We start from the raw sequence: 16,492 nt of genomic DNA on the forward strand, positions 1-16,492 counted from the left end.
ATCTTGCTTTTTGTAGTTATATAGTAAACTTCAATGACCATATCCCCCACACCAAGGCTGAACAGCCTTCATTAGATTCAGGTGCACCTGAGAATCCCCAGTCCTTTCCATTGCTTCCTGGAAGAAGTCTGACCCTAACTTTCGGTTGAAGAGAAGGATGCTAACCCATACAAGGTCAGCATAGCTGATAGTATTTCCCATGAAGAAAGGCCCTTCATTCTCCTTCAACAAAGCAGTCACTTCGCAAAGGGCGGGCCCCGCCTCGTTCCATGCTCGAACACCACCTTTCTCTCTCTCCAATTGATCAAGTGGCATCCCAACCATCGCTGAACGAGTTGTATACCAGTAGTCAAGGCTTTCTGCGTTGAGGATCCGCTTTGGAACCAGAGGAATGAATATAGGCTTGGTGGCTTTCATATACTCAGACCATATACGCTCGACTTTCTCGAGATAGATTGAGTCTAAGTGAAGCGAAGGAAGCGGGGTTTGGCGCTCTATGTAGTCCGCAATCTTGCGAGAATCCACAATGTATTTTCCATCGGGACAAGCAATGGTAGGGATAGAGTATGCGGGGTTTCCGGTATTGGCAGTGACACTGGGGACATTAGATGATCTCCTATACTCGCCAAGAATTGTCCTCGGAGTCATACTGGGTTTCCAACGTAGACTTGATATCCGGGTACTCAACCTGTAACTTATAAGCAATTGTCTTCCGTCCCGTTAGATCTTACTCACCCATTGCGTTCGATAATCAAGACCTTTGAAATTGAAAAGGAGCCGAGCTAAGGCGTTAGGTCAGTTGGTATATGTGTTCCTGATTAAAGTGTATAAAGCCAATGGCTATCGTGGCTGTCGCTTCACTGACTTTTCCATGGGTTGGGAGACCATGTCACACATGGTGCCTTGCCGGAGGGGATGTCGTAAAGTATATATTGGCTTGAGGCCATATTGGAATTTGGATACTTGTTTCAGTCGGAGGGACCTCGGAGTTATTTAACTCTTAAAGTTGCGGCCCCCGTGGCAGAACTGTTATCATAACTATAATGAGTCATCGTCAAAGTACCGTAATATTACATAACCATTTGGGATTGCCCAGGTGATCGCCAGCTAGCTTCCCTCTCCCATTGTGCCCTCTTTTCCCTCATTCTTCCCACGTGCAGCGCAACCCTCGTCTTTCCTCCCTATCGAGCGTAGTTTAAGAATAGTATCAAGCCTATGAGTAAGCCCGTATCGCCTAGTCTTAAATTATTTAATTACTGTATCCCAGGTGGGGACCTCGTGCCTTCCACGTGATTTCAATTACCAAATTAGGCTGTAAGTGATGATGTCATTCCCAACTAAGTATAAGTCTGGGGTAAACCCAGATCGACAAACATCGAATTCTCACGCTTTACAGATGCATCCGGTTGGTCGCAACGTAGCAACCACAATTCAAAACCATGAAGTCCATCAAAACAGCTGTCACATACCCCATGCACTCACATCCCCTTCGCAGCACCTGTTATCTCCAATCACAGAAGAGACCTCAAACAGAGCAGCTCATCCTCGAAAGGTGTATCCTTAACCCCGAACGAGCAGAAACCTGCCAGTCAGGAACAGACGATGAAGTCGGACGACATAAATCTCCATACGACCCGTCCAAAACAGCACCCGAGAAGGAGCACCTCGCACTGGAGGAAGAATACAGACTGGAAGGGGATACCATTCATGACCCGCTTTTCTTCAGTCCTGCAAATCTGGATGTTAGTCAACTTTTGAATCCGATGGCTGGTGTTGTCCATGGTTTGCACCACTTGAGGAGTGTCAAGGGCTGGACTAGAAAGCGGAGGGAGCCACTGCTGAGGACGGCGCCGTACGAAATGAGGAAATATGAGAATGTATTCTTTGAGACAAGGAAGCCTCAACAAAAGGTATGTATTTGAAGTTGATATGATTGGATTTCTTTGGGGTTGGCTGACCTGGTTATAGAAGGTTTAAGTTTACTGGTTTACTATGATGTTGTCTACTCTGCCTCATGCTATCAAATTGAAACAATGACATTTCAGATATACTTTGATCGGTCCTTGAAGATTATTCTAACTCAAGATATAAGGTCCGCATCCGAGGAAAGTTTAGCTTAGCCCAGCCAGGACCCCATTTTTGTTCTCGAATGTCATGCTAATTCTTTCTGTCCACTCTTTAGTATTATAGTTAGATATAGTGGAAAAGGTCTGAAATATATGAGCCACAATGTACGTGAGCATAATTATAGCATACTGTTCTGTATTGTAATTAGTTGATGTGTTGACCACGGTAGCAAGGGAAGCAAGCTTACGACCAGGGCAAATTCTAGGACCCCTGTTGAACGGGATGAAGCCAGGCATATCACTGTTTAGGTGTTCCCATCGCTCTGGAAAAAAACATTCTCGATGTTCTTCCAAAGCCTTTCCCTAGGTGATGCCGAGTCCAGGTTGAAAAAATCACAACATCACCCTTTCGAACCAGAACTGGCGCCTGGCCATCGGCCCCTACACCACTTGGTATTGTGGAATTCTTGTTTGCCACCCTTGCGTTGAACACAGCGGCAGGGAAGCCCCTCATTACTTTGCAATCTATGGGTTAGTGCATGTTGAATGCTAAACGGCTGATTAGGGTTTCGTCACCTTCGTGGAGTACCCAACAGACATGATGCAACATTCCAAGCTAATTCCAGGCCGGTGGCGTAAGTCCAATGCCATCAATGATGCTTGCTCGGAGCTTTTTGACGATATGCTCGTCCTGGGATAAACAATAGAAAAGACCCGAGAGAGCGGTGCTCATACTATCATTTGCGAGAAGGACACTCATTGCCTAGTTGGCGAATTGCGAAAGCTCTTCAAAGTTGTTGTTTAAATCAGTGCTAACACCCGTATCTTTGGTCTTCTTAGTCCTACTGCTTTGAATTTCAACTTCCCGCCTAGCATAAGCCATCACATAATTCCATGCTCTCGAACACGACTGATAAAAGGCTCGCTTAGGTGCCAAATGACAAAGTGGACCACGGAAACCATCTCGCACAATTTTTTCTTTGATAACGTCAAGATCGTCTACGAACTGCTTCCTCTCTTGGGGTTAAGTAGAGCTGAGGGCGTCAACTGAGCATCCGAGATAGAATCGTGTCTGCATATCCAAAGAGAAAACAGAAGAACAACGTTGAACGCCAAAGACCTGGCCATTTGGTGGAATATGTTGAAGAAAGGCCTGGAAGTGCTGTTCACATAAACCTAGTTCAATGGCCTTACGGAGGTTAGAAAGCCGACTCTGCAGTTGTTTCCGACTTTTCTTCCAAGAGTAAAAATGCCATATGGAGTGATTGGCTTAAACAGGGGGTTTTGCAGGGGAGAACTATCGAAATATATGTATCTTTTATTAAAATAAAAATAGAAAGAAAAAAGCAAGAAAGAAAAATACACCAGAAGAAGAAAACCAAAAACAAGTAAACAACTTCAATCACTAAAAATTTTTGTCTGATGTACAGGGGTAGTAACACCTGGTGACCCCCAAAAGAAAGGTGTTCTGCGCTTCCCGCCCTTCAATTCCTGCCTCTGGCTTTGCAAACGTAGTTCTCGTTCACGCGCTCGGATTCGTTTACTTCGATTCCGACTTCGATGCTGCTGTTCCCTCCGGTCCAGAGCAACTTTGTGGGCGCCAAAGAGTTTTCGGAGCCAGTCTAGCATCGTACCCTCTTCAAAATTGATGTTTTAAAGATTCCAACGTATGGAGTGAAGTAATAGTGATGAATTGGCCTGAAAGTATGGGGTTAGTCCATAGATTTAATTGTAGAATTTTATTTTGTTGTCCATGTGCCTGAGTGTTGGTGTGGAGACTTACCGTGATTGGGGGTGGTCATGAGAGTTGTTAAGACGAGAGGGTAAACACTGTTTCTAATCAGAGCGGGCTTGGGCCTCCCTTTTATAGAAATTGATTGATTGACTATTATTGTCCAATACCAAGGTGGATTATGGTTGAGACAGGGTATTTTACCAGAAACTCATGTGGTCTCCGTACGAAGCATACCTACCATACGAAAGTGCATATTACAGTTAGTCATTATGTCTGCACAGATTGTTGAAATTGCGGGTTTTTTCATTTCTTTTAGTGGGAGAGAGTGCAATAGTTACCCCTTTACCCATACATTGTTGTAGATGGGTATGCGTGGTAATACTCATATTGCGCTAAACTCAATACAGAAGGGGCCATCGGTTAACTGATGCCTTGTTCACATATGCTGTGATCAATCATATATAGTACTACTTGCGACTCAATATTACTAGTATCCATGAACCTGCGTCAGAACTGCAAGAAGTTTGGGATACTGCCATTTGGGGGTGATCCAGAAAAAGAACCCCAAAACCCAAACATACCCCACGACCGCTTTGATTGTATTCGAACAAACCAACCAACTAACCCTATCATTATCCGCACAACATCTCCTCTTCACGAGCGCCAGCCTCCGCACCACAAGCAACTCCACGGCGCCGGCTACGAAATTCGCTACGAAGAATAGCAGATCATCGTACGGATGACATGGCTCGCCAGCCTGCCAATCGGCAACCACATGACACAGCCCCGAAAGCAAGAACGTCCAGAATGCGACAAAGATCTTCTCGCTTCTAGATCTGGGGTTCATGCGAACGAGACGGCGGGTAACTTGTTTTCCGGAAGAAGCGCAGCAGGAGACTGTGAGGCGGTGCCAGAACTTCGTCCAGAAGTGGCGGATGCTGTATGCTTGGAGAGGGCTGCCGAAAAGGGGTTGCCATTCGTTGGGGGTGTCAAGGCGGAGGATGACGCTGAAGAGGATGGATAGGAGGGCGTTGCAGAGGTCGAGCATGAGGTAAGCGATCCAGATCCAGTAGATGGAGAGGAAGAAGCGGATTTGGATCTCGCGGAGGGTGATCGGGGTGTGGTCATTAAGGAGGGGCAGGAGGCGGCGGAGGAAGACTTGACGGGAGGGCGCGAAGTCTTGCGCAGTGAAATTAAAATAGAGGGGGACCAGGGGGCCGATGATGAAGAGGTGAAGAGCCCAGCATAGAGTGACCTTGCCGAGTTGGTAGAATGTGAATCTTACTCGACTGGGGGACCAAATGGAGCGCTTGTATCCCGGTGGGATTCCGCGGCTCATGCGACGCTGTGGATCGTTCCAGATCTTGTATGTCGAGAGCCACAGGGATCCAGTTTGCTGCACTCTCAGTTGGTCGAAGTAGAGGACGGCTGCTGCATGTTGGATCCAGATGCAAGCGAAGAGTGCCCACAGCACGTTCATACCTGTTAGCCATGTTAGGTAAGGGCTTGTACGCAGTGAGAGGACCGCGCTGCCGAACAGTAGTGGCGAGAGACACAGTCGACCTTTGTACGGGAGGTGGATGGCAACATAGAATACTGCGCTTGAGAGAGCAAAAAATGCTGGGGGTATGAGAGACTGCAGGAACAGCATGAAGTGCTTGCAAAGTTGACCGTGGAGACTCAGATGAGAGAGTTCAAGCAGCAGGATGTAGAAGTCTACGATGGGCATTGACCCTTTGTTTCACCTCCTTTTCTCGTTCATATGAATCCGCCAGACTATGCCTGCGTATCATGCAATATAGAAGAAAATGTGACCCCACTTAACTAGGCTGTCACAGCTAACATGGATACACGAACGCACCCACTTACGGCCCCCAACTTTCATGATGGCTATTGGAGATTCACAGAGCACTGAGACACACCGCTACAGCGTAGTAGCTATATCAGACACTGTGGGGTCCTGGCGTTGGCGTACTTGGTCATGGCGTAATGTTGTTAGGCATACCTCCGTTAATCCGAAACCTACGTCGTCGTTGAACTGCATAGCAATTGCCACCAACCTTCATATTTGAGACAGATAGTGTCGGCCGTGTCTACTCCGTGCCTTTACGAACAATGCAGGTCCATTAAACTCCACTATATCCACTAGTCAGGGTTCACTAGCCCGCACTCCGTAAACTTGTTTCAGGGGCGGGAAACTAGCAAAGGGAATTAGACATGAGGGCAGACAACAATATTCGCCTTGTTTAGTTTTGGCTCACTTCGTGGTGTTCCCGGAGGCGGAATTTTTAGAGGGTTCCAAACAGCTAAGCTTGTCGGGTTCAGCCAGAATGTTGCTGACTAAGGTCGGCTAAACTAGGTACCTACCTACCTACCTAGGTAGTGTGTAATATCTTACTGCAATTTGCTATATGAGCAATACCGCGTTATTTCCAACCTGAGAGCTTGGCACTAGTGGTCACCCACTTTCAGATGCGGAAGGATTGTAGAGTTACATCGCCAAGTAATCGAAGAGCTATTACTTCGTAGCGCGTCTACTAAAAGTGTCTAGCGCGAGTCACGTAAAAAGACGGATCGTTTTTGTATCCCATCGATACTCACAACGGGCCGCAACGGGCCGCAACGCCCAACCAGAGATACGTCAGATCTCTGAATAAGACCCACTATTAAACTCGACTACATACTTACTTGGAAGTATACGCAATTCAGATTATTAGCCTACTCTAGGCGTATATTAGTGTAATTATGTTGTGGGTCATGATCTGCCATTAACTCAGACCGTAGAGACTAGTTTCAGGTCGAAGTAGCAATCATCATTTGATCAGCTTTTTCTTCCTTTGTTCGGCAGCTTTACCCGAATTTTCGCCGCGTGTATAGTTTATGAATGATTGAGTACTCTCCTAAGATGTGCACAGAGGGTGTATGTACTAACTTCTTCCGCAGCGTTTGTCAGCGCTGCAGCTGATATCGGACCTGTGCCTAGAAACTTCAGAGCAGACAATGCACCACAGACTTGTCGATTTGACGATTGATTTGGGCGCACTGAGCCATGGTGAGCAACGCAGCTAAAATATATTTTGCTTTTTTTGATGCCATTACTCGGCACCATAAGGGAAATATTCAAGTAAGACATCACAAGATACTGTTGTGCCCTATCAGAGTACAAAAGACATTTTTGGGCACCTTTGATATACCATTAACAGCCTTATAGCGCTATAACTTCCAAGATCGGTGTAAAACATCTTTATACTACAGTTGCAACATATCATAGTAGCACCAAAAATAAGGACTCGGATAAAAGTACAATGTTCGAAGAGTTCTGACACAGATTACTGCCAAGCGATGACCTACTCCACGAAAACTTCTAACAATAAAATTTCCCAGGTAATCCTTCAATAATCCAGCCTTCTCCCTGATCACAATATTCTTAAAGGAGTTTATTGATGATATCCATGAGCTTCTGGTTGTCCGCGGCACTGAGGTTGACGTAGTCGAGGCAAGCAGAGCCACATGGGATGGGGGTTCCTTGTTCGGTGAAGACGGCAGCGAGGTTCATGCACTCAGGGGCAACGTTCTCAATTCGCATGGCTAGAGTCCTTATTAGTAACCCCGTTTTCAGGCTCCAGAGAGTTAAGAGCACGTACAGGAAGTCGAGGTCTGAGTGACAGTCACAGCTCTGCCAACGTTGGCGTCGTGACACATCTGGATGTTGTAGTCAGGGACACCAGGCCAGGATTGGCGCTTAGCTAGAGGCTCGCCATCGACATCAGCACGCTTGACGTTGCCCTTGAGACCGATGTAGGCCAAGTTGCCGGCAAGAGGAAGAGCAAGACCGGTGAGAACCAAAGCGGCAACGGGAGGAGCAGGGCAGGAGGGAAGAAGAGAGAGGGCGGCAATTGAGAGGCCGGCGATGATGGGCTTGGTGTGCATTTTGATGGGTTAGTTGGGTACAGGTACTGTACAGAGAAAGAAGTGGTGTGGAAAACTGGAGTGGTTGAATGAACGAGAAGACTGGTTTGGTTGTTATGGGTATCTAAAGGTCGGGTGTTGAGGACATTCTTATACCTTTGCTGTCCACTCAATCACTATGCTCATCTCTTAGACTTCCAAGTTACGTTATTTTCTAGCAAGGATTCGAGTCCAATGCACACCGCCGTGCATCAGCTCGACCATGTGTGGGACAGGGTGCTCGTCCTCTTCTCAATTATCCCTTGTAAGGCATATCGAAATTGGGGGCTAGTGTCTTTTCCGATGATATTACCATTAAGTAAACCAAGACATACAGAGGAGATGTCGAAAGTGGACCTGACTATTCCATGTCCAGGACTAAGTCCGAGGGTTGAATATGAGAGAATACAAGATACGGTAGGAATGCGAGACCCCGAAATTCAAAAGCTGCAGCTGTAACATCTTTTGACGCCGGTGAGTGGCCTAGCAGTAAGTAAATTGCTAGGCAAGGCTCTAGGTAAATGCAATAGTTAGGGACCTATTGCTGGCACCTGGAGACTACGGATGAATCCTACGACCGGCACATTTCCCTTTATGAGACACCTACCAAAGAAAGCCTATGCTTCGGTTGACTTGGCTAGGACCTGGAGGTAGATCTTAAGTGGGGATAGCTTACTATAAACGGAATAAAAGGCGGGAGAGGAAACGCATCCTTCGTTTAGCTTTAGCATACTATGATATTAGTAGTATTACTCGGACTGCTATATGTGAAGTTAGCATGAGTACTTGCTAAGACCAATATAAACGATCCGAGTTATAGGGGGCGCCCAATATCACAGTAAATTTATAATATATATTATATCACTAATTGGGTACCTAGCCATTTATTACTTTGGGAAGTGCGTTAGGATAGGTTCTACGGTGCCAGATAGGGCGTACCAACCTGCATAGCACATTCGACGGTAGAAAGACCTGCAACAGGTACTCCGTATAAGAGCTTCAATCAATAAATCAATCAACACTTTTTGGCCCCCAACTTCAAACGCGCGAAGGATCAGAACTGACCGGAGTTCTTGCAATTTAGCCGATTGAGACATCCTACACCTGATCCGGAAGAGAGTTATGTACATCGTCATTAAGCGCGCCAAGTTTTCTATTTTGACTAATTAGTTCCGAAATTGTACTCCATAGACACATTGAGATAACCTATTTGAGAAATCGAACTTTATGATTTTGTGAAAAGCCATCGGAACCTCTCCGCTATCAGTAGGGACTGTTTCGCGGCCTAGTTTACTCTGGAAGCTGTTCCCCCACTTGTATCCACCAACTGACAGGGTTTGCTGTTTGCACCTGAGTTGGTTCTGGTGGCTGGGCAACTACGCCTTTGTTGGGGGCGCTAATGGCCTTAATTTCTGCCCTTGGCCCAGGTAGAGCCATGTAATCAGATGACCTTGTCAACAAATAATACGTACAACCCTCCGCCTGGCGCAAGAGGGGATGAGGTTAGCTCCTCCCATGATCCCTTGCTACTGAGCCCAACTGATCGAACACTTCCTCTTCAGACCCGGTCAAAGGCCATGGCATCGACACCAACAATCCTCAAAAAGCCAATCGCAATTCGACCAGAATACATTGCGTCCTGCCCCACGGCCATCAGGGTCAAGCAACACAGCAAGAGCTGGTCCGGAGGCGACTTCACCATCTTCACTTTCCCAAGTGAAGGAGGCTCCGTTACCAAATTATTTTCCGTCGACGGTGATTTCGGATCCTTGAGCCAGCGACGGCACTTTCGAGATGCCTCAGGTCTGCCGCTTTTTGAACTCCATCGTAAAAAGTCCGGTGTGACGTGGTTTGTTCACCTCCCTGGTGCAAAAAGCGATGCTGAGCCCATTGCCGCAATCGCGACGAAATGGAGTGCTTTTAAAGACAAGTTTGACGTCCACATCAAGAATGCCGCCGCAAGCGGCGAGGACACGATCCTAGAAGTCCGCGGACAGGATATATGGAAAGTGAAGACGCATGTCTATCACAATGGTGCGCTGGCTATGGCAGCAAAGCTTACGGATATACTCTCGGTATATGTGCCTGGTAAACGCCCTGAATGGGAGTTGACGGTTGCAGAAGGCATGGACCTCTCATTGGTAGGACCCCTACTACAAGATATCCCCTACGATATGTCTAACAGTACGTTTGTAGGCGTCTATTATTGGTGTGCTCCTAGCCACCTTGCTTAAGTACAGCAGCATGCCATCATCGTATTCTCCTAAAAACCAGAAAGACGGCGCTGAATCGGAAAAATGTGGAACAGGGAAGATGCCGTAATCGACGGCAAAGATATGGCCTCTCTGTTGGGAGTATGACAGATCCTCGATGTTACATACAGCTGGCTGTGCAGATACATGTACATTCGATCATTATCATTACTCCTATAATCTCTTTTGTAACGAGTATATTCGGTTGTTAACACTGTACATATACACTGTGTTGATACTGTAAGAAATTTGTGGCCCCATGTTACGATTGTCGTTAAGTGTCCCTGTGCGCCAGTCTCGGACGCGGAGATCTGAGTCGCAGCGCGGCTTCAATATCTCGGGTCGTTGGTCGTTCTAAGCCATAGTGTTAGCTGATACGGACTACTCCGTACACTGTATCACTGTACGGAGTACGGAGACACCCAGGCGGCCCACCCAATCATGCGGTGATGTGCAGGGATCTACCCGCCTGATGTGGGTGGATATAATTCTAACAAATAGTTCCGATAGGTCTTGTTTCAGTGGCATAAATAGCCAACATCAATAGCAGGCCTATTACAGACTAGTGTCGCGCTCCGGGCGACAGGACTTGGTCACAACAAATAGTTAAGGTTGTCATCCACGGGCGAGTGAGGGGAATTTGTAAGAACACCCCGAAACACCATATTAAATACCATGTTTTGATTACTCTGAATCTCAACCAGTGCAGTAGCGGTTTGTTTTTGGTTGAAGTATATATTAAGTATTTTGGGGTGTCTCACTCGCCCATGTATTTCACTCTTGGGATCTGTGTTGCTGAGTGTTCTATGACACCATGCCAACAGCAAATAATACAGCCACGACTATGTACAAGATCAACGGACTCTCCTTGAGCTGAAGACTGGTCCACCCAACATAAGGAATATAGCCACGAACCAATCCAACCACATTTTCGCGGTAGACAAAAGACTGACCCTCTGGGTAAAGCGCAGTGTCGTCGACAGCATTGTTATCACCTTTGGTCAAGATGAGTTGCCTTGTCCTCGTAAGTAAGCTTTGGGCCTGCGCAAAGAGCAAGAGCGGAGTATTTACTTTGAGAACGATCCCCCACCCATCCCCTGTTGAGAGACCTGAATGGCTCGATGGACCATCGGTAGTGGACGACCGTCGAACCATACCACGGGAATATCACCAGCGTGAATCCTGTGCTGTCTGTTCCACAGAAATATGAGATCCCCTCGGTGGAAGGTTGGCTCCATTGATCCTGAGGAGACCACCATAAGGGGATATGCAGAACCGGTGGTTACACATGCAGTCTTCCAGGCAATGAGGGCAGTACCTAGGATCTTGATAATGGGGGCAGTGCTTTGGAGTAGACGCATCGCAACATTATCTCTGAACTTTGCTGGCGGGGGTGTCATGGGCAATGCCGTAAAGGACGGTGAATCTGAGAGGGAGGACAAACTTGGAGATCAAAAAGAAGGATGGATGGCTAGGGCAGGTTTACTCTTTCGCTTTTGGCGGAATTGTGTGACCCACTCACTTTGGGGCTAGAGGTCCGATACACTGAAACGGGAAGTGTGGGAGCAATGATTGCTAGATTCATAATTATCCAATACCAGACTGGGAACAAGTTGTGATTGGGGCCATTTCGAAATAGTGCACATAGGTGAATTACCCCGATATCATGGCTGCATCGAGCGCATTCAGGATCGGCTCTACACAACAGTCTACCCCTGTGGGATTCACCCAGCGCTAAAGTTGCGGTGCAGAGATCTAAACTATTTAGTCCCATGTAATTAACCTATTACACTGATTTCTGGGCAAACTTTTTTTTTTAAAAAAACGGTCGTTCGACCGGTCTGCTAGAGCATTTAGGGTAGAAAACGAGTAAATAACTATACACAACTATTTACTCAAACCCCGGTTAAGCAAACCGTTCATTTCGTCGAATCTACACTCCACTCTCCCTGCCATCACTTGATTACTTGTTTATTACTATATTACTCTATTCTAGTTGCCGTTACCCCCTATGCTACTATATATTTTCAAACTGTCATCAAACCTCATAAAACCAGATTCGGGCAGTGCTAGATATATAAGCGGCTTGGAGTCGCCGAGGTTGATTTTGGATTCGGCATTCGACAAGCAAAATCTGGCCCTCAGCCATGGATGGACCCTTCTCGATTTATCACATTCCCGGGATCATACTGTGAGTGGAAATTGATCGCTTTTACTACCTTTATCAAAGCTAATTATCTAAAGTTTATGATCTCGAATTCACTAACGAAATAACAATCAATCAATCAATCAATCAAAGTTCAATTAACCTGTTGCAGTCTAACTAGTTGCGTATGACTATGCAGGCGCTTCTTCCAACTGAAGCAAGAACTCGAGTCCTAACGCCGAATCCCAGAGGAGTACAGATGGTGAGCAAAAGAGCGTGGAATCAGCCCGTTTCTGTAACCCGTAAATCCCGTAAACCCAATCCCATACTCAATCCCATACATAAGAAATTATTAAATGATTGCCGTGGAGTGTACCCTCCACCTTCCAACTCCCACTTCCCATATCCCACTTCTCGCTCTCACTTCTCGCTCTCACTTCTCGCTCTCACTTCTTATCCTCCGTCCCCCCCCTGCCTTAGTTTCAATTGGTAGTAGTGTTCTTAGTGGCCAGTTCATCGGCATTAGACTTCCGCACGACCCAGTTTGGGTCGAAGGTCTCGACCCAGAACCCAACCCAGTCTGGGTCTGGGTCAAAACCTCATAACCCAGGCCCAACCCAGACCCAGTGACTGGGGCCCCAGAAAACCCAGTTTAGGCCCAGTTCGACCCAGTTTTTGCATACAAGGGGGTCTTGGCGGTCATAAACTAGCTAAATCAGCTGAATTATGTACATAATTAGCGTGTTTGTATAGTTTTTAACCCAGTTTGGGGCCCCAGACTGGGTTGGGTCTGGGTTGGGTCTGGGTTTTACTGGGTCGTGCGGAAGACTAATCATATAGTCAGATTTCTATCAGTTATAAGCCCGGAATCGTTCTATTAAGATCTATTTGAAAGATTACCCCTACTATAGCCGAAACTAAGGCTAAATTGATAAGATATTAACCGCCTAGCGCTGAAGCAATCCCTAAAAATCGAAGAAACCAGAGATATATATATATTAAATGTTAGCACTTTAGCAGATAATATGGTATAGCCTAAAGTAACTAGACTATAACTAATATTTGTATTAGGTAAGGTTTATAACGTTCAATGACCATGTCAATGAATGGACAGGACGTTGAAACTGGAAGAGAGCCAAATACTAGCTGCACCGCTCATGTCGTGAGCGGCGGTTCGAGCGGTATGCTATCATAATTTGGATGCCTAAGGGGTACCCCGAATTTGTAATTTCGGTGCATGATACGGAGTATATGTCGCGCAGACCAGGATATATTTTGTGCAATGGGAAGAAACACGTGGCATCAGAATTCTTCGAATCCTTCGAAGAATGTTAGATTCCATGAAATTAGACCCTAATGTCTACCCTGCTATGACGCCCGGCCGAGAACTACGCTAATGTATATGCACGTACTTATTTTTTATACTGGTAATACCAATACTATTGATCATTACTAATGGATGAATAGTATGTAACGTATTCGGTAAGCGAGCTGCCAGCTGCGCAGCCCGAAACACGTAGTAAAAGCGATAAATTACAACATGATATCGCAACAACGGTTGTGTATATGAACCTTTCCTTGTAGGCTAATGCATTTTATATGATATCTAGCTATTATATAGACTTTATAGGAATTTAATAAATTTTTGATAGAGATATATATATTTCTCGGTCGCAGCGATGTATTTTTTGATACCATGGCAATGCGGGCTTTTGATTTAGTCGAAATTGTTATATAACATTGAAAATGCTTATCGGTTGCTATCGGCAAGAAATTTAACATGATAAAAACGTTGGTTGTTGAAGTATATATGACAAGCGCATCACTTTTACTATGTGTTTTGGGCTGCGCAGCTGGCTTGCGCGCGCAGCTCGCTTACCGAATACATTAGCTTATGCCTTTTTAGGTATTTAATTTGCTGTATACAATGGAATTTATTACTAGTGAGGTGCATGCATTAGCGTATTTCTCGGCCGGGCGGTCGTAGCAGGGTATCTATAAAGCCAGTCATCCACGTCATGCCACCTGCAGGACTGACTGGCTGGTCGAGGCCGCGGGATATGGCCAGACCCTTGATGTCTTAGTCCAACTGCATACACAAGTATGGAAGGTCTAGTTTTATTGGGCTTGGAAGCTGACACTAGTGGAGACGCTGTACTCCTCTGCAACCAGCGTTAGTGTTTTTAATCTGCTGAATTTACCTCACACAAAAGTAGAGCTGGACCAAAAGTGTACTGGATCATTAGTCCTTGATTGGCTATGCTTCGGCGGTACTATCTCCATATCGCCTCGCATAATTATCGCCGATCCGACGGCGGTATCTGTGGAGTCGCGTAGACGGTAACATCGGATAAAAGGAAATATATGATGACTTATGTGATACAAGAGTATTAAATCTCGTCACGATATTATGGGTAATCGGCCGACGATGCCCTTAGTGACATTTGACAGAAATCTGACTGTATTGAATGGTATGGTGTGGGTGATTCTCTCTAAAATGACAAAACCCGCTATTTCAACAATCTACCTAGGTATACGGACATCGATGACTAAGTGTATTATGCACTTTTGTATGGTATGCCTGGTACTCGAAGTCACATGATGTTGGTATAATACCGGTTTCAATTGCAATCAACTTGGTATTCGACATCTCAAGATGCGTTGTTTCACCTGCCTAACGCCACTGGGCCAGTGATAAGCCTAGTGCCCAAGGCTTGTTTGCGCAGTAGCGCGAGAGTAGGTAAGATTACGTGACCATATGTACATCCATGACAAATTTGTTGAGGTCCACCCGTGGACGGGTACCATATAACAATCATAATTATCTTGCATAGAACTACATCTATGTGCGCAGAGAAAGAAATAAACCACTGGCCCCGAGTATTTTATGCTAGTCACGATGTCTGGCAACCCAGAAGCGTATCTTTCTATCCGTACCACCTGCGACAGGTGTCGATTCCATAAGCTAAAATGTCACCCGGCGCGGTCTTGCTTTGCGTCTGATATCGAGAGCGGTGGTCCTGAATTCGGACGCTGTCAGAGATGCATTCGCGCAGGTACCCCCTGCATCTTTAGCCGACGAACTAAATCCCGACGTGCGACAAGGAATGTCAGAGCAGGTCAGAGCAGTGTGCAAATTACACGTGGTTTGGAGGATGATGTCCAGGATTGTGACGCCACCAGGTCATTGAACCCCTCGCGTGTCCAGCTTCGCGGAGGTGTGAAGCCAGGTCCCGCTGAGGCAGATGCGACCCTAGCAAGATCAGAAACTCCCGACAACCAGCGTATAGCGGAACTATTTCCGTTTGAAGATGCCTACGTCCGTTGGCCGTTGGAAAATGAATTGCATTTTCCGGGGACCTTTAACATCGGGGACAACGCGAATGCTCCTTTTATGTACACAAACTCAATGGTGACGGGTATTGGTGATATGCAGCCCTATGGGAATTACGAGACGCTTCCCGGCCAATCTCGCGATGACGAGAACATAGAGCGTGGTCCAATGATGCCCCAGGCGTTGACTACAGTGACGAACGAAACTCAGAGCTCGAGCGGTCGCCCTGGATCAGAGGTGAATGGCACGGCATTGGATGGAACAGCTTCCATGGGAATGCTCCTCAGACTCGTCGCTGATCTTCACACACGACTAGCGGTACTGGAAACAATATCATGGCGATCGGAATGCTCATTTCAAGACGTACAACACTACCCCATTGGCAGCGTCTTGCACCTATCACAAACTTTTACTAGCCTTGTCCATGGGTTCAACAGTAGCATCTTCACCGACCCAGCGGTCGCACCCATCCTTTTCAGTTGCTATGTGACTTTGACCAAGATTTACACAGTCGTCCTGTATCAATTCCAGAACTACCTGCATTCCCAACCGAGTGGACGTCAGGTGTGTACGTCTCAATTGAATATGAGGTTGGGGCCAGACGCGTGCTTGGCCGATGTACCACAGAGTAACGCACCACGCAGTAATGTACACACAGGTATCTGTGTATTACTAGAGTCGCTTCAGCAGGCCGAGAAGGCAATGCCTGCTGATTTGGATGTTAAAGCCCTACACCATGTATGGCCACAGCCATGGCAAGGACTATCTGATGCGACGTCCAACACGCATCTAGTATTTCGAGCGCTGGCGGACGAAGTGGCAGAGATCAAGCAACTTCTGCGAGAGAAAGCGGACTTGTAGATATTTTGTCTGATTATGTCCACCACACATATACAACACATGTCAAAGTTCTGGCATTCACACACTAGATACCAGTAGAATAAAAGATATTTCCTTTACTTATTTATTTTTCTTTGGTTGCTCTCGAAAGAGCATGGGGGTCAATTAGCT

The 16,492-nt window shown here is 46.3% G+C and overlaps 6 protein-coding genes across 6 annotated transcripts; 3 read left to right on the plus strand and 3 right to left on the minus strand.

Moving 5' to 3' along the window:
• Positions 1-30: 30 nt before the first annotated feature.
• PEX2_063170 (Glutathione S-transferase, N-terminal) lies at positions 31-947 on the minus strand (the record flags this gene model as incomplete). The annotated part of the gene is made up of 4 exons (XM_016743588.1): positions 31-595; positions 651-688; positions 736-782; positions 866-947. The coding sequence occupies 4 exons, from the start codon at positions 945-947 to the stop codon at positions 31-33; spliced, it is 732 nt and encodes a 243-aa protein (XP_016593830.1).
• Positions 948-1,439: 492 nt separating this feature from the next.
• Positions 1,440-1,977, plus strand: PEX2_063180 (uncharacterized protein; the record flags this gene model as incomplete). The annotated part of the gene is made up of 2 exons (XM_016743589.1): positions 1,440-1,910; positions 1,969-1,977. The coding sequence occupies 2 exons, from the start codon at positions 1,440-1,442 to the stop codon at positions 1,975-1,977; spliced, it is 480 nt and encodes a 159-aa protein (XP_016593831.1).
• Positions 1,978-4,288: 2,311 nt separating this feature from the next.
• On the minus strand, positions 4,289-5,530 carry PEX2_063190 (wax synthase family protein; the record flags this gene model as incomplete). The annotated part of the gene is made up of 1 exon (XM_016743590.1): positions 4,289-5,530. The coding sequence occupies one exon, from the start codon at positions 5,528-5,530 to the stop codon at positions 4,289-4,291; it is 1,242 nt and encodes a 413-aa protein (XP_016593832.1).
• Positions 5,531-7,228: 1,698 nt separating this feature from the next.
• PEX2_063200 (uncharacterized protein) lies at positions 7,229-7,731 on the minus strand (the record flags this gene model as incomplete). Its single annotated transcript, XM_016743591.1, has 2 exons — positions 7,229-7,389; positions 7,446-7,731. 2 exons carry the CDS (start codon positions 7,729-7,731, stop codon positions 7,229-7,231), a joined length of 447 nt encoding a protein of 148 aa, XP_016593833.1.
• Positions 7,732-9,326: 1,595 nt separating this feature from the next.
• Positions 9,327-10,071, plus strand: PEX2_063210 (uncharacterized protein; the record flags this gene model as incomplete). Its single annotated transcript, XM_016743592.1, has 2 exons — positions 9,327-9,890; positions 9,946-10,071. The coding sequence occupies 2 exons, from the start codon at positions 9,327-9,329 to the stop codon at positions 10,069-10,071; spliced, it is 690 nt and encodes a 229-aa protein (XP_016593834.1).
• Positions 10,072-15,046: 4,975 nt separating this feature from the next.
• On the plus strand, positions 15,047-16,342 carry PEX2_063220 (Zn(II)2Cys6 transcription factor domain-containing protein; the record flags this gene model as incomplete). The annotated part of the gene is made up of 1 exon (XM_016743593.1): positions 15,047-16,342. One exon carries the CDS (start codon positions 15,047-15,049, stop codon positions 16,340-16,342), a length of 1,296 nt encoding a protein of 431 aa, XP_016593835.1.
• Positions 16,343-16,492: the final 150 nt, after the last annotated feature.

This window comes from Penicillium expansum (genome assembly GCF_000769745.1).
Source record: "Penicillium expansum strain MD-8 chromosome Unknown contig203, whole genome shotgun sequence".
Classification (NCBI taxonomy): domain Eukaryota; kingdom Fungi; phylum Ascomycota; class Eurotiomycetes; order Eurotiales; family Aspergillaceae; genus Penicillium; species Penicillium expansum.